Here is a 27,415-nt window from a genome sequence, read left to right on the forward strand (position 1 = left end):
CTAAAATGGAGTAAAAATGTACCTTTAGCTCCATAAAGTGCCCCCCCCCCACCCAACCCCTGATTGCCGCTACTGTATCCAACTACGTTACAGAGTAGGTACTAATGTACATGGAAGTAGTACACTGACCTGTACTTTATTAACGGAGTGAATAATAATGCTATCGGTTGTACGTCTCACTAACTCCGTTTACACCGGGCGAGTTGGCCGTGCGGTCAGGAGCGCGCGGCTGTGAGCTTGCATCCGGGAGATAGTGGGTTCGAATCCCACTGTCGGCAGCCCTGAATATGGTTTTCCGTGGTTTCCCATTTTTACACCAGGCAGATGCTAGGGCTGTACCTTACGGCCGCTTCCTTCCAACTCCTGGGCCTTTCCTATCCCATCGTTGCCATAAGACCTATCTGTGTCGGTACGACGTAAAGCCACTAGCAAAAAAGACTACTTTTACGGTTTTTGAAGACACTGAGGTGCCGCAATTTTGTCTCTCGTGAGTCTTTCTACGTGCCGGTAAATTAGGGAAACAAGGGTCCGTTTCCTAGAATCACGACCAAGATGATACATCGTGTAAGAACCCAACATTCATAAATAGAGTGCTGAGTTGTATACCCGTGAAATGAAATGACGTACGGCTTTTAGTGCCGGGACAGTCAGAGGACAAGTTTAGCTCGCCAGATGCAGTCTTTTGATTTTACACCCGTAGGCGATCTGCACGTCGTGATGAGGATGAAATGATGACGAAGACGACACATACACCCAGCCCCCGTGTCAGCGAAATTAACCAATTGTGGCTAAAATTCCCGACCCTGTCGGGAATCGAACCCGCTAACCATTTAGCCATGGGGCCGGACTGTATACACTTGATGTACAGCCAACACGATGGACGTAAACGTCTTCTCGAGGAAACGTATTCCGAGTCAACGATACATAAAGAATAATAATTTTTAAAAAAAACTTTAAAATATTCACAAGATTCCCAACATTGGCAAGGTACCAATAGGATCCTTAATTACCAGTGTCAATATGCGAGGGGTAGTATAGCTTCTAGGGAAATCGGAGGCAACATTCCCGTTTGTAGATTAACAAATACGTTGAGAATTGTATGGAATACTGAATGCGGGTCAGCTCAAAGTAGATATGGAGATACTGTTTTGGCAAGATTGCTGATGAAATAAAAAAGTCTTAAAATGAGATAGACCAGGAATTGACAGGTAGTTTTTAGCATAAATGTAAGATGTGTTTAGTAGTTGAATTTTATATGCATATGGTGATCCAGCTTTCGAATTCGATCTCGGAGAGAAGTAATATTAAAAAAAAAAAAAAAAACGTATGATAGATGATTTTCAAATAAGCCTGAAAACGATTTAATTATAACTGAAAACAGTACCGAAAAATTCTTATAAACGAAGGTAAACCGCGGGTACTAATTTCTCTTGAATAAGCTGCAAAATGACCATTTTGCAGGTATAAAAATACATTCGTTTAGTCAAAAATTAATGAAACGAATAATAGTGTTTGCCAAAGGGTTCGCTGATAAGACATTTACAATAGGCTAGATAAAACTTGTTCAAATACATAAACACTCACCGTCTGTATTTCCAGAAGATCTTTCAATATCATTGACAATTTATTTGCATACACGGGAACTCTTTCTCACCAAATACACGCAACACGCACGAATGTAACTCAGAACAGCGTTACGCACACCCTACACCGGACATATGGACACTTGCACTGAACTTGATGACACTGATCGCATATGTCTGTTGTCAACTAGACTTTTAGAATTTTAACATTAGGTCGCAGCACAGTAGTACCTGCCATTGGCCACCATTGGCTGCTCCATGGGCTGCTCTTTCGGTAATTACTGCACTCCTAACCAGACATTTTGGTGATTTTGACAGTTTCGAGGCATTTATTATTTCCCATCCTCTTTGATTATCTCTGTTTCTAGGAACACACACATAGCAACGCCGGTTGTAGATCATGGATGAAACAGTGGTATTTTCATCGTCTTGTACCGAGTTGGAGGCTTTACCGTCGAAACAGGGTCCGACGAATGTAAAATCGGATGACACGTTACTGTAGTGTCATTTCAACATTTGCATTTAGTTATTGCTGAAAAAATACTCCTTGTGTAACGCACTGCTTGTGTAATTTATATCCCAACATGAAACTAATAAACAAGACCGTGGATAAGGATTTATCAGGGTAGGTAGTCAATTATGGTATTGAAATTTAACATTAATAATGTGTCTTGCAGATTGTTTCGTATCCTAATTTAGCCAATATTGTCTTTTTGATGATGCAGGAGTGTAACACTCGTTCCGGAGGAAAGTGAGGATATGTGGCATGCCTACAATTTAATCACTGTTGGAGATGTTGTACGGGCTTCCACTATAAGGTATCGTGTTACTTTTTTAAGCTGTGTTTTATAGTGGAAATTGATGACGTAATAGGTGGCAGTGTAGAAATGTAAGGTATACCTGTCGGATGGGAAATGGTGAGAATTCCTTTCTATAAGGTGGTACCGTACTCATCTTCTACTTTTAGAAGTACGTGAGAATTTCTGTCGCCGCATCTTTAAAGGTATGAGGGGTATGGCAGGTTAGGTTGAATATTTCCAAAATTTACCACTGTTGGGACCAAGGTATGATTTCTGTCATTGGAAATTTATGCTGCAATCAGCCAAAAATGAATTAATTCTTCTTGGGTTTTCTTTCATTTTTTAAAATGAATTCTTAACCTTGGAACACACAGGCGAGATGCTTGGGAACCCTTGAAATGAAGCACAGTATTGTTGCAATACACATCAGTTGAATTGATTTGTTTCAATAATTATAAGTATCAACATTCCTACTGTTTTAAAATAACTGACTTAGGCCTATGTCAGATAGGCTACACCAACTGCAGAAAAAGTTTGTCAGTGAATCATTACAGCATGTCTGGCAAGTGGTGAAGCCTCAACGTCACGCTGGAGGAGAAGAACCCTCATTTGCTGTTTCGAGTGCTGCGCTGCGCTCAAGACGATTGCATGCTAAGATTATAAACAATATTGAAACGTGGCTGGAAACCTGCCTGGCCAAATCAGGCCAGCATGGCCTTGAGGCTTCGACACTTGCCGGACAAGCTTTACATTATAAGTAATGCAAATATGAATAGGCTACCAACAAAATACGTGAAAGTTACTTCTAATTGTTAAGGATTTGGAAAACCTAATTTGCAGTTTACAGAAACGTTACACTTCTGTTCCACACAAAGATGTTTCTGACATTTGGAACAGACTTGGCTTTGTTGTTTGGTCACTACATAAGTAAGGTTCATCTTCCTTGTTCGGTCTTCCTAGAAGTACTAGGTGTTTAAAATTAAAGTTTCGGTACAGTCTCTATGGAAAACAAGCAATTGCATGAACAGGAATCTTAAAATTAACATTGCCAAGGACATAGGGAAGAGAAACAATAAATAAGCATTTTTAGTGAAACGCTTTTAATGTGTTGTCATTTCATACAATGGTACAAATTCACTATGTGCAGCATAAGAATTATAGCATCGTAAGGGATTTGAAATGTTACAAGGAGAGATGTGTTCACTGCAACAGCCAGGGACCCACCCACCATCCCCTAGAAGTACATTTACTTTTATGACCGAATATAATTTATCACATGCCATTATCCATTGCTCAAGCGCACTGTAGCATTTCCATTGGCTGAGATACACTCGGATATGACATTCCCATCATTCAAGTGAAATGCATTCCGTTACCAACACGCGTACATTAAAAACACAACTGTATGCAATCTGTAACGAAACATCGTGCAATACAGAACAATAGTTTTGTGACTAGCAGGCATTATAACTTCTTCAGCTTTTTTAATGCACTGCTCTCACCGTACGGAATGCTAGAGGCCTAACAGCCGTTTCGTGGCCCTAACCTGGGGCCCCCTTTGTTTAATTCCAGTCCAATGGTTTTGTCACTAACCTAACCTAACCGATCCTGACCAATGCTTTTTGTCACTAACTGATCCAGACCAATGGCTTTGTCACTAGCCGTCACAAGTTCAAAAGTTGGCAGCCTTGGGCACTGCTCAATCACGTCCACAACGAGAAAGAAACAAATGACAGTGCAATTGCACACAGATGTCTGTGCTGAAAAAGTGCTGCAGTAACTGAATTTTTACCCATACAATGTCCATGATTTTTGCGAACATAGTGTCCATCACGCCACAAAGTGTGCTCGAAATAGTGTTCATCTGTGACAAAGACAGTCTGAAAGCGTACAGTAGATTGCTGCGCAAGGCATCTTCATTCATGTACCTTATACCTCTCTCGATATGCTTCTCTTCAGATCGGCAAATGTGGGAATGTTTCTCCAACAAACCCTGTCTTTCAGGTGCAGTGTACCATACAAATCTTGTAGCCCATAATGTGGACATTATTCCTACAGAGTGTGGTGCATGCACTATGAATATTTTCCTGTCCAGAGTGCGTTAAGTAGGGGAAGTTTAATTGTAACCACTCTTCAATTCCCAAAGTATTTTTGATATTTGATATTTTAGTTAGTCTGTCTTTCATGTGAGGTTTAACTAGCTGCAGTCCAAGTTCCTTCAGAAAATATGTTCTTTATATTTCCATGATACATTTTCCAAAAGTTTGGAGAACTTAACCATTATTCCAGAGAGGTCTAGAATACCATAGGGGTAACAAAGGGGTCATCATCTAGTCTTTCTTCTGACAGTGTATCTGTGGGAGAATTTTTAGGACAGACACCCAGGTAGCAGATTCCCTATCTGTTGTTAACCTAGTCTTTTCTTAAGTAATTGAAAATAATTTGGAAATTTATTGAAGATCTTCCTTGGTAAATTATTCCAATCCCTAACTCCCCTTCCTATAAAGAAATATTTGCCTCAATTTGTCCTCTTGAATACCAACTTTATATTGTGATCTTTCCTACTTTTAAAAACACCACACAAACGTATTTGTCTACTAATGTCATTCCACGCCATCTCTCCACTGACAGTTCGGAACATACCACTTATTGCAAGAGATTATCCTCATTTTTTCGGTATTGAAAGTTTGTTAAGAGGAGAACAATAAAACTTTGATTTCCACCTATTCAATACATTAAAAGCAATTATAAAATTAGGATCTCGTCCTTATTTTATTGCTTAATTGTTAAAATATAGGACATGTTTTGTTCATACTTTGAACATCTTCAGCTATAAATATTCACAAGGTTAAATTGGTAACATTGTTCTAGAACTTACACTTATGGTTTGCCATTAACAAACTTATCCATAATAAACTTTAAAAAACCTCTTAAATATAAAGCGTTTATATATTACGTTGTCTTATTGAAAATGATGACTGTTTGTTGAGTTGGAAACTTTAAAACCTTATTCTAATATTTAAAATACAATGCCATCAGTTAGTCTCTGTATAAATGCATTTACAATCTGTTAAAATTGCTGAATGTCTTAAAATTATTTGTTGAATACACATTAAAACATTTTGTTACAACTGGCGTAAACTTTTTCACATGTTGTACCATATGAAATAAAATCTTAATACACTCTCAAAACAGCTGAGTTTAGGCGTGAATATTATACTTTTCGTTCATAAAATGACAAAACTGATGCGCACTGTTGATTATAGGTTGTGATTTTTTACAACAGCTGAGTGCACTAGCGTAAATGCAGGATTTTTAAAGTTTATTGTGGATAAGTTTGTTAACGGCAAACCATAAGTGTAAGTTCTAGAACAATGTTACCAATTTAACCTTGTAAGAATATTTATAGCTGAAGACATTCAAAATATGAATGAAACATGTCCTATGTTTTAACAATAAAGCAATAAAATAAGGATGAAATCTTAATTTTACAATTGCTTTTATTGAATGTGTGGAAATCAAAGTTTTATTGTTCTCCTTGTAACATACCACTTAGTCAAGCAGCTCTTCTACTTTCTCCGAAGTCTTCCCATCCTAAACTTTGCAACATTTTCATAACGCTACTCTTTTGAATATATTTTAAGACTTATGGTTTGATTTTGGTCCGTAATGACTTGTATCTAATACACCGCTGAAAAACACTGGTAAAGATCTAGCTTATGTCCGTCTTGTCAGTACTACAGGGTGAGTCATCTAAAAGAACTACCCTGTTAGAAATTCAAGGCCTGACACTATCAATACACAACAATGCAACTAGAAAAATCAACAATACCGAGTCACATAATTGCCTCAAACTGTTCGCCGTTAAAATAACAGCATGGTCGATAGTACTCCGGAAAACCCCTCATTTATTTCTGATACATGATCAACAGTATAGCATAAATTTCTTCCTCGGCTACTGTTTTCAGCATGTCGATGTCTTGTGGATTTCGAGCGTAAACTTTCTCCTTCAAATGCCCCCACAACCAGTATTCGCAAGCTGTGACATCAGGAGAGCGTGATGGCCATTCTGTCAGCTCTTTCCTTGCCACCCACCTGTTCGGTGAAACGTGATTCAAAATTTCCAGCGCCGCAATAGCATTGTGAGGGTGTACACCATGCTGGAATATGCAGTGTTGGTGCTGAACACTTTGCATCACTTGCACCACAACTTCATTGAGGATTTCACAGTACCATTCACTGTTAATGGTCTCTCCCAAAATTCGCATGCCTAGCAATCTTTCCCATCCAGCCATTGACCAAACTGTCACTGTTCCGCATCTCATACGCTTCCCTTCAATAATCTTAGAATTTTGTCTTGCATAATTATGACAGTTGTGCCAATTAACATTCCCATTCACCTGGAACACAGCTTTGTCTAAAAAATGCAATTTTTTGTACCAAGATTCATCAATTTCACATTCCCTTAACACAAATTCTCACACTTGCAAGAGCCTGGCAGGGTCATCTTTGCTCAGTTCATGAACACGAATCGGCTTGAAGGTTCTTTACTTCTCACGTCTCAAAACACGAGACACACTGGACTGACTGATGTCAAGTTCACGTGGGCTTTGGCGTATTGATATCCGGGGGCTATTCTCAAATGCTACCACGATCTTTTTGTTGTTCTTGCATCAGTGCTACTGCAAGGTCATCCAGGAGGTTTTCCCTTATGAATGCTTCCTGTTGTGAGCAGTTCTTGTCTCCACTTTCCCACAGTTGGCAGTAGTAATGTTATGTTAAAATCACGTCTCGGAGCCTCATGATTATTCTGAAGAGCGATCGCCAATGCAGCTATGGTCTTGCTGCTGCATATTCAGTGCCATTTGGGTTAACAATGTACCCGATTTTGTTGTTGCATTGTTGTGTGTCCATAGCAAGGAGCCTTGACTCTCCAGTGGTGCCATTCTTCCATCTGTAAGAGTTACACTGGCGGAAAAAAATATCCAAACACCTTGACGTAAAGAATGTAGAATACAAAAATTTTGGCGATATATTTGTCGTAGTAACATTTGATTTAATTACAGGACTACAGGTTAATATCCGCGTGAGAAATGCCATCGCAAATGTGCCATACTGGTCCATTAATAACCGGTGTAATCACTGACTGTTGAATGCAAACGTGCATGTATTGTGTCATACAGATGCCGGATGTAAGCTTGTGGGATGGAGTTCCATGCCTGTTGCACTTGGTTGGTCAATACAGGGACGTTTACTGCCAGTTGTGGATGATGCTGGAGTTTTCGTCCAATGATGTCACGTACGTGCTCGATTGGGGACAGATTAGGGGATTGAGCAGGCCAAGGCAACACGTCGACACACTGTAGAGCACGTTGGGTTACAACAGAGGCATGGGGGCATGCATTATCCTGTTGGAAAATGTCCCCAGGAATGCTGTTCATGAATGGCAGCACAACAGGTCGAATCACCAGACAGACGTACACAACTGCAGTCAGGTTGCGTGGGATAAACACAAGAGTGCTCCTGCTGTCATAGGAAATTGCTCCCCAGACCAGATCTTCCGGTGTAGGTCCAGTGTGTTGATGCCTCAGACCGGCGGAATATAGCGCTTACCTGGCCTCCTCCTAACCATCACACGGCTATCACTGGCACCAAGGCAGATCGAGCTTTCGTTGGAAAACACAACAGGCCTCCACTCCATCCTCCAATGAGCTCTCGCTTGAAACCACTGAAGTCACAGACGGCGGTGGTTTTGGGTAAGTGGAATGCACTCCGCAGGGCGTCTGGCTCGGAGCTGTTCTTCAACGAACTGATTTCGAACAGTTTGTTGCGTCACTGTGGAACCAACTGCCGCTCGAATTGCTGGTGCAGATGCAGTCCGCTGCGGCACAGCCATACGCCGAATATGGCAATCCCTTCTCTCGGTGGTGCTATGTGGACGTCCAGAGCCCGGTGGTCTTACGAGCGTACCTTTTCGTGGACACTGCTGCCAGCACGCATGCACATAGGAGACATTCCTGCCAAGTCGTTCTGCAATAGCGCGGAAGGAAAATCCACCTTCACGTAGCCCTATTATACGGCCTTGTTTAACCACAGTGAGCTGTTGATAATGGCCTTTTCGTCGTCAAAAAGGCATTCTTGACCCTCTCACAGTCACTCTGTCCAGCCTCACAGAAAACTAACGCTGTCGCACAGTACAGCCCGTATTTAAAGCAAACCTGATGTGCAAAGTTATGGGGCCACTACTAACACCACGCTGATACGATTTGCGGGAAATTTGAATCAACTTCATCTTTCAGGTGTATAAACACGCCTACCAACGTTCATGAATCTAGCACAATCCCTTCTTGGTGTTCTGATATTTTTTCTGCCAGTGTATAATCAGATATCAGCAGTCGATCTAACAAATAACCGTATTTCTGACTCATCCTTTATTTATAATGTTATTTATTCTATATTAATAAAATGTCATACATGTTCAGAGAATCTCGCTTATTCTCTTCATCAGCAACCAGACATTCCACCAAATAATTTGTGGACTTGATACCTAATTTTCTCACAGTATACTCTAAATAATTTATAATTAAAATACAAGGAATGTGTATTAGACACTAATGTTTCGTCGGAAATCGTCCAGAACAAATCAAGCGTTTAATTTTTTTCCAGTTCTCAAATCAGTAATTCTGGTGAGGGCACCTGCACTGGAATCATACTCTAGTTTGGGTCTTACCAGAGACTTATATGCTTTCTCCTTCACACCCTTACTACAGCCCCCTAAATACCCTCATAACCATATGCAGAGATCTGTACCCTTTATTTACAATCCCGTTTATGTGATTACCCCAATGAAGATCTTTCCTTATATCAACACCTAGGTACTTACAGTGATCCCCACAAGGCACTTTCACCCCATCAACACGGTAATTAAAACATAGAGGACTTTTCCTATTAGTGAAGCTTGCAACCAGACTTTCAACTCAGTTTGTCATCATACTGTTGCCTGCTGTCTGTCTCACATCATTGTTGAGGTCTTTTCTGCAGTTGCTCGCAATCTTGTAACTTATTTATTACGCTATAATTTATAACATCATCCACAAAAAGCCTTATCTCTGATTCCAGTTCTTTACTCATGTAAGGTAGATGCACCAGTAGCTGACACTTTAATATTACTACTATTTTTTTTTTTTTTTTTACATATCTAATCCGGGGAAAAATATTTGCTAAGCAAGTCACACATTATCTTTACGTACCATTGGGTAGATCTCTTTGTACCAAACAAATGCATAAAAAGAAAATATTCATGTAATCAATAATTATCCCTTAAAATTAATTTCTTAAATGTGTGTTTTTGTACCTCTAGCTGACACCTCATTTTTCCTCATCTCTTAAGACTGACACTTTTTGCACCTATAGCTGACACAGATTATACTGTATGATATAACAAAATTAATTACCCTTTAAAGATATCCTGTACATTATAATAAGCAGGATACTTCCCCCTAGCTTTGTACAGAACAGCAATGTTTTGTAGGGCCTACCCCGTATTTTGAAGCTGCATATTTACTAGCATTCCTCATTTCTCCTCATCTAATGCAGCAGCCATAGATGACTGTGGGTACTTTAGGAATTTACTTTGTTGAGGGTCTATTTTATATCACCACCTTAAATATAGGTGTAACAAAATTTTAAAAATATACACACCAGGTTTATATCAGCTGCCTACACTTCGCACATGGGGTCAGCTTCGGGTTCCCGTATTAGAGAATCACATAAAAAGAAATATTATATCTAGCTGGATGTGCATCTAACCTTTGTCCCGTTCCTCTATGGGGTTGGTCATGAAGAGAGATGAATCATCATAGCGAGTTTTTATGGCCGGATGGCCTTCCTGACTTCAACCTCATCTGATGAGTTATTGAGATGAAATGAATGACTTGATAGAAGGAAGGGAGAAGATGAAACCCAGTGCTGGCACATAGCCTGCTCCTGTCTAATAGCATCATGGGGTCAGCTCAAGTCTTCACGTCCCCATCCGATGAATGAATCGCCATCAACAGTGTCATATGTCCTCACTCCATACGAGCACTGCATGCAATCTGGTGATTAGAAATTGTATACCACCACCTATCCTACCCTATCGCCCACATTCTGATGGTGAAAATTTTTTCGACCAAGGATACTCAAACAGGCTAACCACGGTGTCAGACCATATAGACTTGATGCCTTAAACATCATGGCCACCATATCTATATCTAGCTAGTATAAACTGAATGTTTCTAATTTGAAACAGACCAAAATAATTTTTTCACCCTAAGGCGACACAAGTATCGGGTATAGGTATAAGATCCCACTATGGTGTACCAATGGCTGACCCTCCATAATTTGTGATACTTTATAACTTTCACTTCAGCCATGATATAGAATTCATACTCATTCATTAAGCATACTATCAAACATTGATTTAACTTTCAGAACCCAATAAGGAAAATATAATACCTTGTTTACTTGCACTAACCTCCTTATAAAAAATGCTAAGGTTCCCACCAAACTTTGTTTGCTGATGCTCCCCTTCATACAAAGGACCTACAATCTAGATCATAACTTAAATTACTGCCAACTCATTTTTTCTTCCAAAGAGAAACATTTAAACTACACACTGATTCAAAAAGGAATTGAGTATGAGTGGAGATATTCTCATGTTTTTAATATCTTAAGTTAAGCTGTCAGCTATAGGTACAGGGTCAGGCATAGGTGCATCTACCAACAGTCATATTACTTATTACTGAGTGTCATGACCCCGTTGTTTTGTCTCTAGAGAGTTACATGCTTCACAAAGTGTTGCCATCCAACTCTATCTTCAGCTTTTCGTAGGATGTTCTGAAAGGAAGGCCAGTTATCTTCCTAGCCTGATCTAGCCTCCTGCTTTCTGTTCTTCCATGTGGTTTTTTGCCTTCTATGATAGACTGTTCCAGGTTGTCTCCATCCCTCCTTAAGATATGTCCAAGGAACTGAAATATCCTCTCACTGACCTGTCGTCGCCGTAAGACCTATCTGTGTCGATGCGACGTAAAACAAATAGCAAAAAAAGAAAAACATACACAATCCGTGCACGAGATCGACAGTGACTGTTTTTCGTCTCAAACCATTAAAACCCACAATAAAGCTAATAAAACTTGGTTAAGAGAAGAGTTCAGATTCTTAATCATCATCAAGCTTCCACTCCAGTTTCCCGGGTGTGGTTTACGAGCGTGCTCCATTTTAGTCTATTCATGTACTACTGCTCCTTCAAGACTTCATCCCAGTTGATTCCTTTGAATGTGATACCTTCTTTCACTTGGTCCAGCCATCTCCTCCTGGTCTTCCAACAGGTCTCTTTCCAGTAATCTCAGTATGCAACCATTGTTTTTCAATTCCTCTTTCTGTCATACGTTTGACGTGACCAAACCATCGCAGACATGCCCTAGTTATGGTCTCTTTCAGGGACTGATTTATTCCATCTTGTTCTCTAATCTTCTCATTACTTACTTTGTCTTTCCTAGTCTTTTGAAGCATGCTTCTGAGAAACTTCATTTCTGAATCCTGAAGTCTGCTGTCATCTTTTTGGGTAGTTGTGCATGTTTCCAACCCATAAGTCAGTATAGGGACAAAGTATATTTGAAACAGAGTTTGTTTTGATCTTAGTGGCACTTGTTTATTCTAGAGCAGATATCGAACCTGCTGATAGAATTAACTGGATTTCTGAATACGGTTAATTCATTCAAGCTGTATTCTGTTGTCACCAGATATTATGCATCCAGGGTACTGATACTGGTTTACTGTTTCCAATTGTACACCCTCCAGCGTTATATAATCTTTACTTCTCTGTCTATTAACAGACATTGCAGCAGTTTTTTGTAGCACTTTTCAGTCCATATTTTTTCAGATGATTATTCCAGGCGTTCAGCCTTTCCTGGACTTCCATCTCGCTATTTCCCCACATAACTATAACTGCAAACGCAAGTGCTTTAAGATCCATGTTGGTGATCTGCTTCACTTTTATGATTTCATCCATGATGGTGGTGCATAGTAATGGTGAAAGGGCACTGCCTTGTTGCACTCCTCTAGTTGTCTGGAACCAATCTAAATATCCATTTCCTACTTGAACACAGCTATAGCAGTCATCATAAAGCATTTTTATTCTCTGAATGAGTTCCATAGATACATTCTTCTTTTTAAGACACTACCATATAGTTGTTCTAGGGACACTATTGAATGCTTTTTCGATGTCTAGAAACTCAAATGTCAAGTTACGATCTTTCTCCCATTGCTTTTCTAATATCACTTTCAGTGTGAATATGAGGTGTAGGGTTGATCTGTCTTTCCTAAATCCATATTTTTCTTCTTGCACCTGGGGTTCAATAATTTTCCTTAATCTTTTCTCAAGAATCTTCTCAAATATTTTGAAACCATGGGACAGTAAGGTAATTCCTCTATAGTTGCTGCACATTTTTCGACTTCCTTTCTTGAACAGGGAAACTTTAACAGATTCTTATAAGAAAAAATTCTCCTAAAATCATAGGCTGTATAAGACTCACCTTGTAGCCGCTAAGTTACTCTCATGTGCTCAATGGAATCTTTTTCAAACCAAAAGCAATAATAAATTATTCATAGAGTTAAATAAGAAACAGCAAAATTTGGAGAAAAAATTGGACACACTAAAAACCTCTAGCTGTTATAATACCCAGGTTAAAGGAACCAGAAAAATCATGAACGGGACTGAGCATTTTCACCCACCAGTTATAAATTTATCTAGGGTACATTTGAATGAAGACGAAAATATGATTTTAGCTAGAGGCCCCAAACATAACTGATTACACTAACTTTAACGCGCTCAACACACCCTCCACCATGATCACAGAATCTGTACTAGCCATTAACAAAATGTCAATAGATATAAAAGATGAATTAAGAATCGATATAAAAAGGAAACTGAACATTTTCTTTTCAAATAATTCTACCAACCCCACTAACTATAACAACAACAACAACAAGGATTTAATTGCTGAACAAAAACGCTTATATGCACTTAAAAAGGAGGTCAGTGACAGTGATCTTATCGTCACCAAAGCCGACAAGGGTAACACAACCATTGTAATGGACAAAAATGAGTACATTAGCAAAACAAAGAAATTCTTTACAGACAGTTCATTTTCCTTAGTTATAAAGGACCCCACCCAGAGAATTCAACGATTACTCAAACAGACCCTAAAGAACACCTCGTACCTATATACAGATCAAGAAAAAACAAAATTAATAACTATAAATCCAGGTCTTCCCACAGCAAAAGCCCTTCCTAAGATTCACAAGGCCGGCGTCCCCATTTGTCTGATCATCAACTACAAAATGTCTCAATTTATCCAAAAGTTTTTGAGGAACAATATTACCAATTTGTCTAAAAAATCCATTAAAAATACTACAGAATGAACAGATAAATTTAAAAAGTTCAATATTCAACCCAATCACTCCCTTCATTCTTTTCATATTGTAACTATGTACTCCAGCATACAAATATCAAATAATTTAACAGTCATTTAAGTAAATTTCATGTCCATTTTAAAATTAGTTGTAAATAATTTCTTCAATTTTGATAACATCTACCAACAGAAAGGTTTGGCAATGGGCTTGCCGGCCTCTGGTATCTTAGCAGAAATCTACCTAGATTTTCTAGAACATACTAAAATCAATAACAACAAAAGCTTTGACAATATTGTCCTTTGGGCTAGATATGTAGACGATATCTTAGTAATTATGGATGAAAAAACAGCCGATGCTGCTACCACTCTTCTCATTCTTAATAACGTTGCTTCACACATCAAATTCGCACTGGAATCCAAAATGATCAAAATATAAACTATTTAGATTTAACCTTTTTAAATTACAAGATTTTCAGAAAGCCCACTCAAATTGCTTCTACAATTCTCCAAGACTCCATACATCCACAAATTCATAAACGAGCAACTTACAATAGCTTAGTTCACAAAGTCTTTAACGTGCCTATGTCTAAAAAAGATTTAAAAACGAACTAAACACCATTCGCGGTATCACAAAATCCAATGGTTACAATAGTTTTTTCATAGAAAGAATACTCAACAGATACAGACATCGTCCTCCGACCACATTGAAGAAATAAAAACCCAATGTCTCCTTAATTTCTACCTTCACGTTTAACAAAGAGATCTATAAAGCCACTAACATTTTTTAAGAAACATAATGTAAAAATAGCCTTTGAAACTGACAATAAAAATGCAGATATCCTATATAATTCCACATCAGTTAACAGGATTAGTAGTATCTAAAAATCAGGAGTTTACAGTATCAAGTGTAATCATTGCAATTTTTTGTATGTTGGACAGATTGGTAGAAGTTTCAACACAAGATATTCAGAACATATTAATCCCCTAAGATATAACAAGTTCTCAGCAGTAGGTCAACACATGCAAGATTACAATCATAATTTTACCGACATAGAGCAAGATATGGAAATCCTTAAGATAATAAACAAAGGCTTAATAAAATGGAAAACTGTTTTATAGATTTAGATCAGTATTTCAATTCAAACTACGACCTTAATGACATCTTGGAGGAATCCAGTATTTTATTAAACATTCCCATTATTATTTTTACAAATGTTAATTTAACAAATCAGAAATTGATTTTTCATTCAATCCATGGCACCTTTCCGCAGCAATTACCACTATTCCCGCACCCCTCAGCCCCGCCTTAAAACAGCCTCTCCTCGCTTCCCCTTTCCTACCCTGCTCTCTCTGATCTGCCCCACCCCGCTTTTCCCCTCCATTCCTGATCTTCCCTATTCATGTTTCCCTTCATATCAATTATACACTACTAGCCACGTCTCATACACCGCAGTGCAAGGCGAGTCACATATTATTATTTTCGCCCATTGATCGGCCCCTTTCCTTAACAGCCCTTGTACTAATTTGGCTTTTATTATTATTTATCGGGTTCACTTGTTCCGCATTGAACTGCAAATCTTCGCCACCTACTTCGTAGAAATAATTTGACCTTCACGCACAATATTAGCCTCAGCTTTAAGGACATCAAACCAGAAGCTCTTTTAACGGCATCAATGTACCATGTTTCTACATTATTCACAGCATGTGCATAACTTATTTTCTAAATGTCACTGCTACTATACAATGTCGTAAAGCTATCAGAACTTTGTAACGAAAGATACGCAAGTTTTAAGAATCTTCAGCATCTTGATTAATCGACTTGAATCATTCTTTAACAGCAGTCAGGTGCCTTATTTTAATGCAATTTATGCACAACTTAAAACTTTTTATCTCCTTTGTGACTATTCATCATCTTCAACGTTTATATATAAAGAGTTTTGTCTGTACATTGCTCAGAATTTGAAAAGAATGGTATTTCTGTATCGGTCATGTCCATAGTAACAAGGAAATGCACTTTTTACTTTTCTGTAATTTCTGTCTGTATGTATGTACACGCATCACAAGTAAACGGCTGAAGAGAAATTAATGAAAATTGGTATGTGAAGTCGGGTGATGAGCCACTACAGTCTAGGCTATAAATCATTTTACTCACGCTGAGTGAAATGGTAGTTGAGGGGAAGGCCTAAAATTAAATTCTCAAATATTTATATTAGTGGTCCTGTCGATAAATACTACATAACTAAAATTATATAGTATTAAATTTCCGATCATTTGTCATACATTGTTACCGTACCGGCTTTGATAACACAGATATTCATGAATTTGTCTTTTTGTTGCCAAGTCCATATCAACGCCGAGCCACAAGAAAAATGGGTTAACAGAATTTAATGAAAGTCATTATATAGAGTCGGGAGAATAAGAAACTACAGTCTTAAGTTATAAACAATTTTATTCGCCCTGTATGAAATTGTAGTTTAGGGGAGGGTGCCTAAAATTTAATTTTTAAATGCCTATGTTATTGGTCCTATCGAAAAGTACTACATAACAAAAGTTATAGAGAATAAAATTTCCAACCATTTATGTTTTATTCAATTTTACCGTACCGACTATGATAAGAGTCGTATTTCAGAGTCGGAAGAAAACTAAATGTGAAGGCCTACAATATTGAGGGCGTATAACATTGATCAACAATAACATTACATTAACCGTTGTTTGTGGTGATGTTCTTTGTCTCTTATGCTGCCACTCAACTCCAATAGATGGGAATACTGCTGCATACCGGATATAACAGCCTGACTGAATATTGGCGGCAAATAGCTGGGGAGTTACAAAACTTTCTTCTTTAACATGTCATTCCTCTGATTCATACATTTTCTGATACCGTACTGCTGGTACGTAACTCACTAGTTCATCATAGTATTCCAGCTATTCGATCCCTACTCTGTTTTGAATGAGCAGTGTGCACTCTTAAGGCAGAGGCTCACTTAGTAGTAGTATGACCTGGTCTAGAATTACAGTTTAAGTATATTCCAAATTATAGCACCACAATCCACTAAATAACTCAAAATTCAACCCTGAAAAGAGCCGCTTCTTAAAAAGAGCTTCTTCCTCTTCACTTCCATTCAATTCTATATTCATTTTATTCTAAATTAGCAGTGAAGAGGGGGGTTTCTCCTCTGGCTTGGAGGAAAAAAATTGCCTCCAAGTCAGATTTTTTTGCTGCCATTGTAGTGAATTGAGATTTTCCGACTCATCGGGTACTCATAGGAAACAGATTAGTAAAAGGGCATAGTTTTTGCACTGGTACTCTCCGCTGTTCGACCCCCCCCCCCCCCCCCCGAAAAAGACCAAGGGTGTTAACAGATCACGGCTGTCTGCGGCCTGGTCATTCCAGCTCTGGAACTTTGGACTGTTGGATCGGCAGCATAGTACTGTTCTTTAAAAGTGAGAAAATGTGTGTTTTTTTTCATTTTATCGAGTATTTCATGTGAAATCATTGCTTTTACTCGCACCATTCCTACTGATGTCATTGTAATGACATGTTCATTTCAGTGGGGAAAACCACTAACACAGTCTTTCTGAGGATGTAAAAATGCAGGTGGAGAGTGAGTGTCTGCCATTATAATGCAATTCCCCAACCTGATTTCGACTGATGGTAGGCAAGCAGGCCTACCATTACAATGAAAATTCCCTAACGCAGTGTTCAAATGAGAAAAGACGCTTGGTGATTTCTCCGTCGCGTTTGTAGGGTAATGTTAAGAGCTATGCAATTGAATACAGTCTTGCTCACAACGCGTACTCTACCTAACCTACAATTCTGTAGACAATGTCGAATTCTATACCGAAGCACGGGTACATCAGCTAGTATATCATAAACAAGCTTGCCTACATATATCATATACGTGAGACATTAAGGAGTGAGGGTAATTGTTTCCACCTATTCAATACTACAACACTGAAATCTAATAAATACGTGATGTATTAATGACGTCACACTGTTGTAGTATTGAATAGGTGGAAACAATTACCCTCACTCCTTAATGTAAATCTGGATTCAATACGGACTAAAAATGTTTTTGACATTAAATATACGTGAGAAACTATTTCTCAAAGTTAGATTCTGGTGACTTTACGAACGTCCTGTGCTATGACTGATATCCTTACTTTTAGGGCCAATTAATATGTCACTATTCTAATGCCCATCAGTATTTGAATAAAGTAACACACATTGAAAATAAATCATTACAATGAACATGTAAAAATATTTTTTAAATGAAATTATTCAGGATCAGTCATATCAATCCTCAATGATCTGCATTTAGGGCGGTTGCCCAGGTGGCAGTTTCCCTATCAGTTGTTTACCTCATATTTTCATTTATTTATAATTGTTTACCTAGCTTTTCAAAATATTTTCAACAAACTTGGAAATTTATATAACATTTCCCTTTATAATTTATTCCAGTCACTTGCTCCTCGTCCCATAAATGAATATTTGCCCCAATCTGTCCTCTTGAATTCCAAATTTATCTTCATGTTATGATATTTCCTACTTTTAAAAACTCCACTCAAGCTTATTCTTCTACTTATGTCATACCACACCAACTCACCACTGACATCTCACCCCCTTAGAAACTCTTGTCTGAACCCTGTCGTTCATCCCACCCCCCACCACTAACTTTCTCTTCAGTGAACCTTGAAGCGTTCAGTCAACAAACGGAATGCAGTGGGGAAAGAAAACCACCAACTTCATAGTTGAGCATCTCGTCTCTTCACTCCCAAGTCTTCCCAGCCCAAAGTTTTCAACATTTTTCTAACATTACTCCTTTGTCAGAAATCATCCAGAACAAATCATGCTGCTTTCCTTTGAATGTCTCCTAGTTCTCGTATCAAGTAATCCTGGAGCCATACTGTAACTGCAGTCTTACCAGAGACTTATACGCCCTCTCCTTTACATCCTTACTACAACCCCTAAGTACTCTCATAACCATGTGAAGAGATCTGCAACCTTTCTTAACTGCCTTGTTAATATGATTACCCTAATGAAATGAAAATGAAATGGCGTATGACTTTTAGTGCCGGGAGTGTCCGAGGACAAGTTTGGCTCACCAGATACAGGTCATTTAGTTTGACGCCCGTAGGCGACCTGTGCATCGTGATGAGGATGATATGATGGAGACAACACACACACCCAGCCCCTGTGCCAACGGAATTAACCAATTATGGTTAAAATTGCCGACCCTGCTGGGAATCGAACCTGCGACCCCTGTCGCCAAAGGCCAGCACGCTAACCATTTAGCCATGGAGCCGGACACCCTAATGAAGATCATTCCTTATATTAATACCTAGGTACTTACATTTTTCCCCATGAGATACTCTCACCCCATTAACACAATAATTAAAACTGAGAAGACTTTTCCTCTTGCTGAAACTTGCAACTTTACTTTTCATCCCATTTACATTCATACCATTATCTGTTCATCTCAGTACATTGTTTATGTTCCCCTGCAGTCGCTCACAATCCTGCAACTCATTTACTACTCTATACAGTATAACATCATCTGCAAATATCCTTATCTGTGATGCCAGATTTATACTCATATTATTTATATATATAAGAAAACATAAAGGTCCCTGTGGGACCCTCTTAATCATTACAGGATCAGATAAAGCTTCACCTACTCTAATTCTCTGAGTTCCATCTCCTAGAAATATAGCCACCCATTGAACCACTCTTTCGTCTAGGCCAATTGCCCTTATTTTTGTCAGTAAATTTGTGATGTCCTAAGGCTAAGAAGTCAATAAATAAAGTGTTTATAGTACTTATTGTTAAATGTTCAAATTATACATTATGTACTTGAAAATATAAATTATATGTTCCTATTATGTAATGTTGCAAAATCAGCACAAGTCATGGCATTTTTCTTATGTTGTCCATGTAGAAATCAAATGCTGTTTTGGAATAATGCCAGAATATGTCAGGACGGCTATGTCATGATAGATTTCCAATTTGATAGTTACTAGTGGAACATTAACATGTAGAATGTGAAGATTATTTTATAGGTTATGGAAAAGACCTGCTTTGTGGGAGGTCAAATTATCAGTCCAATGATATAAGGATAATATCCCTGCCTCTTCACTTGGCGGCTGTTGATTAAATTCCTGAGTCATTCGAGGGTTGAAACATGGTCCAGTCAGCCTTGTGTTGTCTAATGAGGAGCTGTGTCTTGCAAAGTGGTCAGCTTAAAGCTTCTTAAACAGCTATCATCCTTGTGATTATTCAGTGGATGCCATCTATGGTGATTTTTATTCTTCTATACTGTCCTTGAAATTATTTTATTCATTCATTCATTCATTATTTATTTACCATAAACCTTTACAGCATCTATGGAAGGTCAGGGGAAAAGGACAAGCCCCCTACACGTTGTGCCCCCTGACCTTTGAAATAATTACCTAAATCCTAAAGTAAAACAGTCATATACACTATTTACAGGTAAAGTAACAAAGTATAGCCTAATATATACATATTTCTCATTTATACAACCTTTCACTCCCTCATTCATTCTTCCACATGTTCACATGTTTTCTAATTTCAACTTCAGGAAAATGCTGGGATAGTGCCTTTTCTAATATTGCGGCTGCCCTTTTCCCAGTCCAAACACAATTTAACAATCTAAGTAACATTTTATTAGAATGCATTCATTCACATAGTGAGAACACATGATTGACAAGGTATCATGTTCTGTGTAATATGTGAACTTCGAGATTATAAAATGTATTGAAAATTATATTATCTATAGACGTGAGCTTGTTTCACTTAAAGTTAGAAGGTGGGAAATTAAAATTAAGAGATAAATAGGAATATAAATTACTGCTTAACAAGTTGGTACTAAATCAATCAATGAATATTCAAGATAAACTTAAATATTATAATTGAGCGGTCATGAGCGAACACATGACCGACTCCAATCACATGTTTACAAACATAGATAATGACCTCAAAATACTGAAAACCGTAAAGAAAGGCCATTTATTAAACATATATGAGGAAATCTACATTTATCTGGACCAGAGAAACAATCCAACAAATAATATCAATGAGCTTTCTGAGAAGTATAACATTTTATATGAAGAACTATTAAAAGCGAAAGTTAGGAAGAAATGCCACTCTAACACGTCACACGCTCGATGACACTCAGGTTGTTCAACTTAGGACACACTCTCCTACTTCCCCTCCACGCTCCCCGCTCAGCGTAGCAACTACCAGTACTTGTTTTAAAGCAGATGCACACTTACCTCGGTAGAAGTGAGTCCTTCTCCACACATCGGGGCCAATAATAGGAAGTAATACGATTTTATTACATTACATTATATTTATTTCATCTTCCATTTCACGTTACTTACACTTATATTATTTTTTAATTTTTCATTTTATTTCATATAAAATTATATCCATTACCACACAGAACTTTACCATCACGGCCCCGACCTGACTTTAAATTCTGAAGTATTTAAATTTTAGTATACCATCTAAGGAATGCTTATTATGTTTTAACAAATCTTTCACCAAGGAATACAAATCAAGTGTGCATTTTACAACAAATGATAAGCAAAACTGGTATTTTCCAAGAACATCAACAAGAGAAATATGGACAATTTGACTGTTTTACCTGTCTTATGACTTACAATTTTAACAAAATTTGAAGATCTTATTTTAAATTGTCAAATATTTTAATGTGTCTTTCCAATTTTAATATTTATTTCTGATATATTAATATTAATTTATTATTAGTTGATGATGTCCTTTAGGGGACGAAACATGTCCTAGATATTAATAAATTATATATTGTATTGAATAGGCGGACCGCTCAATTATAATATTTAAGTTTATCTTGAATATTCATTGATTGATTATAGTCAATACGGGATTAGTATTACTTGAAATGAAGCTGTTAAAGCTGTTCACTTGTAAAGTTGGTACTAGGATGGCTTCTAACCAGTTTGAAGTGTCCATTCAGATGTAAAACTTTGGTTGCTTTCTTTAAATTTTTAATCTTATTTTGTCTTCTTTTTACAGGAAAGTTCAAAATGAATCAGCTACAGGTTCATCCACCAGTTCTCGAATTCGCACCACCCTGACAATTTGCGTAGAGAACATTGATTTTGACACTCAGGCATGTATGTTGCGTCTTAAAGGGCGTAACATTCAGGAAAATCAGTATGTGAAGGTAAGACAATATGCTATTTACCTGTATCTTCTAGTAGTTGTCAGTAGTTGCCTTAGTCAATAGTATCCAATATTTAGAACGTGTTAAGTAGTCTTAGACCTGTTATGTCACTTTATACAAATTATCTTATTTGGATTATGTTCAAATTATCAGCTTCATTCCACTAGCCTTAGTTTTCTGACGTGTTTAAGTATGATTTTGACAGACAACCGTGGGAATTGAGTACATTCATTTTGATTATCTATTGTGTTCCATATTTCACCAGATTCCTTATTTGGTGTTATTCTGTATGTTCTAATAGCTAGAGGTTCTCGTTCTTAAATATAAAATATGAACTGCCATGAGTTTTAAACCAAATTCTCTGTTTTATAGATGCACACATTTGCCAGAACAGTGCAATGAATATTTGTGGGCCATTGTTGATTAGACCTCTTGAGTTCAAATTCAGTAACTCTAAATGGTGAAAAGGAACATATTCATTCCTGATAAGACATGAAATCGCAAGGTGTTGTGTAGTTCATAAAATATGGTTCAAGTTATTTTGAGCTCTGTATGGCAGGTTGTCTTAAAACCACTCAATATTTCTCCATAAAGTAAATCTGTACTTAAAAGGCAAGACCATTTACTTGAAAATGAACAATTTCATTGCCATTTGCACCACAGTGATCATTGATTAGTAATTGATGTGTGAATCTGTGCTGTTGCATGGTGTTTGAAGGAAAAACAATTTACATAAAAAATGCTGAGGAAACCTTTCGGTGAGGATTTGACCTAATTTCAGTGTGATAATTTGTTATATCAGTAACAGTTTTATTGGTAGTTTTTTGTACTTTCATTCTAATTAGCCTTCCTGAAAAGGAGTAAAATTCTACAATAGATAGTCATTAATAAACTTACCACAAAATATAAATAAATCATGCACCAAGAAGGGGTTTTTATTTTACAGCAAAACCTGTGATGCAGTTACATCTCAAGCATATAGTTTAGTTGCTAGTGTAGCAACATTATTAGTTAAATGGTCTTGCCACTAAAGGCCATGAACTAGCTACTACCTGTGGCTTATGTAAAAGCTCTCAGTGACTACTCGTACACTGTGGAATGCTGCTTCCTGTTGTAGGGAGCTTGTCAACCACTTATCATGCCTCTACTATGCTGTCGAAGAGATTTTTCCCAGTTATAAATGTTGAAGAGGGTCATATTATTCGAATGTTAGGGGCTAGATGGTTGTGTTGACAAATTGCCCATCACCTAGGCTATTGTGACCAGACTGTTAGGGTGTGATGAGATTGGACGCATGAGGGCACACACACATGGCATGCTCTCGAATGACCACCAGGAGAGGATCATCTGATTCCTGTGGCAAGCACAAGCAGATCCAGCTTTTAGTGTCTGCCAAACATACACACATAGTACCATCATTACAAGCCCCTGTGTCTGCCTGAACCATTTCCATGCTCTTGGCTGAAGGAAATTTATTTATCATGGGTCCCATTATGTGTCTTGCTATTAAAATCCATCCACCGCCATCTCCGTTTATGGTGGTGTCGTCAACGACAGGCTTGGACTGCTACGGACTGTAACCAGGCAGTCTTTAGTGATGAATCGAAGTTCTGTTTGTGCACTGATGACTGTTTCATAGATCTAGAGAAGGCTTATGACAGAGTACCAAGGGGAAAAGATGTTAGCCATACTGAGGGATTGCAGGATTAGAGGCAGTTTCAAAGGCATTTGTGTTGACAGTGAGAATTTATGTTAGAATGGATTCTTGCTTCAAAGTAGTTACTGGGGTTAGACCAGGCTGTAATCTTTGAACATTATTGTTCATAGTATACATAGATCATTTACTGAAAAGAATAAAATGACAGGGAGGGTTTCAGTTGGGTTGAAATATCCTTTGACCTATGTTGACGATTTCGTCTGTATTAGCAAATTGTGCTGAGAACCTGCAATCTAGTATCTTGAGAAGAAGTGCAGCAAATATGATGTGAAGATTAGCATTTCCAAGACCAAAGTTATGTCAGTAGAAGAAGAAACCTAAGAGGAGTGAATGTCAGGTCAGGAATACCTAACTGAAACAGTTGGATCATTTTAAGAATTTATGATGTGTATTTGACCAGGATGGTAGCATGGTAAGCTAATGCAGTGAGCCTTTGCGATCTACAATATTTTGTAAGAAGGAAGTCCGGACGAAACTATCTTTACATCGGTCTGTTTTCAGACCAACTTTGCTTTACGGGAGTGAAAGCTGTGTGGACTCAGGTTATCTTATTCATAAGTTAGATGTAACAGACATGAAAGTAGAGAGGATGATTGCTGGTAAAAACAGGTGGGAACAGTGGTAGCAAGATATTCTGAAAGTCGGGGGTGGTAAAGTATCAGAATGAACTCTGTTTATGAAGGTTTGCTTATAAACCAGCTCCCATGATGGGGTCATGCGAGGCAAATGGAGGATTGGTAACCTTGTAGAATAATGGACTCAGCCATGTAGGGTAAGTAGAGGGAGACAGGTGACGATGGGTAGACTCAGTTTTTAATGATTTAATGATAAGAGCAGTGGAGCTAAATGAAGTCACAGAGCTAGTGCTTATTTAACTCACAGGCACTTGCAGACTGAGTGCTGAAACATATAACAGTCTATAATGAAGATGTGTGTATGATACAGCGGCATATACTGAGGGCTACCAAGGCTATTGCTGAAGCCTGATGCAAGTGTAATGGACTAGTATAACTTTTCATTCATTATTTATTTACGATAAACCTTTACAGTATCTATGAAAGGCCAGGGGAAAAGGATAAGCTCCCTACACACAGTGCCCCCTGACCTTTGAAATAATTACCTAAATCCTAAACTAAAACAGTCATATACACTATTTACAGGTAAAGTAACAAAGTATAGCCTAATGTATACATATTTCTCATTTATACAACCTTTCACTCCCTCGTTCATTCTTCCACATATTCACATGCATTTTGTCACCGTTATGTGCTTCCTAACATAACATTTAACTATATTTACATTTCTACATTTAATGTTGGCAGGTAGATCGTTCCAAAGCTACGCTGAACGAGCAAAGAAACCTAGTTTGTAGGACTCAGTTTGCGCAAAGGTGGGTATAAGACACATCCCTTTGCCTCTGTAGACGGAGCTGTAGGATAAGGAGAGTTGAGGGAATGGTGAAAGGTGAATGGCCCCTGTGAGGGACTTGTGTAAGAAGGTTATGTTCATTTGCTTACACATGGAGGCGGTTGGCAGGAGGGAAGGCAGGCAGCTCTGTTCTTGTTAATTAGTTGTTAAGCGCGATGTTGGATTCCTTCTGTGAAGGTTAGCTGCAGTGGTAGGGTGCCAGGCAAGTAGACCATAGTTAGTATAGGTCTCACTAGTGTCGGGTAAGCCGTCCGCATAGCATTCGACTTGCACCCACGGAGGCTTCTGTGCATAAAACCGAGCACCCTGGCAGCTTTGCATCTCACTTCTTCTGTTTGTGTGTTCCATTATAGTTGTTCAGAAATTCCTAACAAATACATGGTTTTAACTCGCTCAGTATGTACATTTTAAATGTTATGTATACATTCTACTGGGTGTCGAGACCTACTTAACCTAATATATTTACATTTGCCAGCATTAATGTTGAGACCGTTGACGTAACACCACACCGCTATAGTGTCCAAGTCCGACTGTAACTTCAGGCAATCAGCTGCACATTGTACATCCCTGTACATTACAGTGTCATCAGCATACTGGGCTATGGTTGAGGTCACACATTTAGGTAAATCAGAGACAAATGCATTAAATAATAAAGGTCCCAAGACGGTGCCTTGACATACTCCTGAGGTTACTTTAACAACTGAAGATCAAACTCCATCAAAAACAACTCACCGAGTTCGACCCTCGAGAAATGACCGCAACCATGCCAGTACACTTCCCCTAACATTCATCTGTCTTAATTTTAACAAAAGTTCTCTGCAATTCTCTAAACCCATGGGTAAATAGTGAAAATATCGAGATTGGTTAGTAGGTGTTGGTATTATTATTATTAATATTATTATGCTTGTGAGGTGTGGCTATGAAGTTGTGTACATCTATTAGTATTATTGTTTACGTAGTTACGTACAGACTTTATTTGATATAAATCGTGATTGTATCATTATTTGTGTGTTGTATGATCTGTCTTGTGTAACAAAACATGTAAGGTTATGTCACGATACATCTGCTGTACTTATATAAATAGGAGTTTATTTAATGTAAGAACATGTAATTAACAGTACCGTATATAATTTATTATTACCTGTAAATATGGTGTATAAATCCAATGTAATGTTGTGCAACACCGGGTGATAGTCAAGAACAACGCATCTTTATCACTATAGTTGTATCGAACATTCCATTCATTTGTAAATAGGTGATTAGAGACTGAAGAAAATTCGAGAAAACATGTTGTGTCGTACTTTTCAAGTAGCCTGGCTAGGCAAGGTATATAAAGAGACGGTGTAGAGTTGTTGGAGACTTGTTAGTGGAAGTCGTTAGTCAAGTGTGTAAACTTGTGTTGTGATTTTGTTGTGTAGGTAATCGGTTGACATGCTAATGTAGCACTCAAATGTTTGTCAAGTTCATTAATGTGTGTGTATAATGTGTATATGTACCGACTCATTGGCTGAATGGTCAGCGTACTGGCCTTCGGTTCAGAGGGTCCCGGGTTCGATTCCCAGCCGGGTCGGGGATTTTAACCTTCATTGGTTAATTCCAATGGCCTGGGGGCTGGGTGTTTGTGCTGTCTCCAACATCCCTGCAACTCACAAACCACAGATAACACTATCCTCCACCACAATAACACGCAGTTACCTACATATGGCAGATGCCGCCCACCCTCATTGGAGGGTCTGCCTTACAAGGGCTGCACTCGGCTAGAAATTGCCACACGAAATTATTATTATATGTGTATACAATTTGTGAATAAAATAGTCTACACAGTAGACAGCATCACGTGTGTGCGTCTTTGTGGTTACGACAAGCCCAAACTTCAAATGAGAATGATGGAAATCTAAAGCATATTATAATGTAAGCATCTGACACATTGTTCCATTTACAAAACTTGAAATCAGTGAGAAAAAGTTGCTTATATTTCTGAGTGTAAGGCATCAGAGACTGATATCGCAGCCCAGGCGTTCCCTCGACTCACCTTGAGAGGCTTGCTGCTGAATTGGAATAATAACAATAAGTTAATTTATTAATTTGACCACCTAATCAATACAATAAGTCTTCTCTTTCTTGATTTACATTGACATGTTAACTAAAATGGTACATGTTTCGCCTTGTATATAGGCATCATCAGCCATTGCCTTAACCTTGAAATAAA

General features: G+C 38.1%; 2 protein-coding genes across 9 annotated transcripts in view; one reads left to right on the plus strand and one right to left on the minus strand.

Moving 5' to 3' along the window:
• The window catches only part of LOC136864525 (CAP-Gly domain-containing linker protein 1), a 958,550-nt gene extending 956,823 nt beyond the window's left edge, over nt 1-1,727 (minus strand). For 6 of the 8 annotated variants that reach the window (XM_067141621.2, XM_067141618.2, XM_067141619.2 and 3 more), the window contains exon 1: nt 1,585-1,727. The gene's annotated coding sequence lies outside the window, so the exon portion shown is untranslated. The remainder of the gene's footprint in view (nt 1-1,584) is intronic. The other 2 variants (XM_067141622.2, XM_067141615.2) reach the window with 2 other exon arrangements.
• A 21-nt stretch (nt 1,728-1,748) lies between these two features.
• Nucleotides 1,749-27,415, plus strand: part of pelo (protein pelota) — a 156,761-nt gene continuing 131,094 nt past the window's right edge. Inside the window, exons 1-4 of the mRNA XM_067141624.2 lie at nt 1,749-1,857; nt 1,952-2,208; nt 2,309-2,401; nt 21,911-22,061. Coding sequence (XP_066997725.1) covers nt 2,168-2,208; nt 2,309-2,401; nt 21,911-22,061 — 285 coding nt within the window. The 5' untranslated portion in view covers nt 1,749-1,857; nt 1,952-2,167. The remainder of the gene's footprint in view (nt 1,858-1,951; nt 2,209-2,308; nt 2,402-21,910; nt 22,062-27,415) is intronic.

This window comes from Anabrus simplex, chromosome 2 (genome assembly GCF_040414725.1).
Source record: "Anabrus simplex isolate iqAnaSimp1 chromosome 2, ASM4041472v1, whole genome shotgun sequence".
Lineage (NCBI taxonomy): Eukaryota > Metazoa > Arthropoda > Insecta > Orthoptera > Tettigoniidae > Anabrus > Anabrus simplex.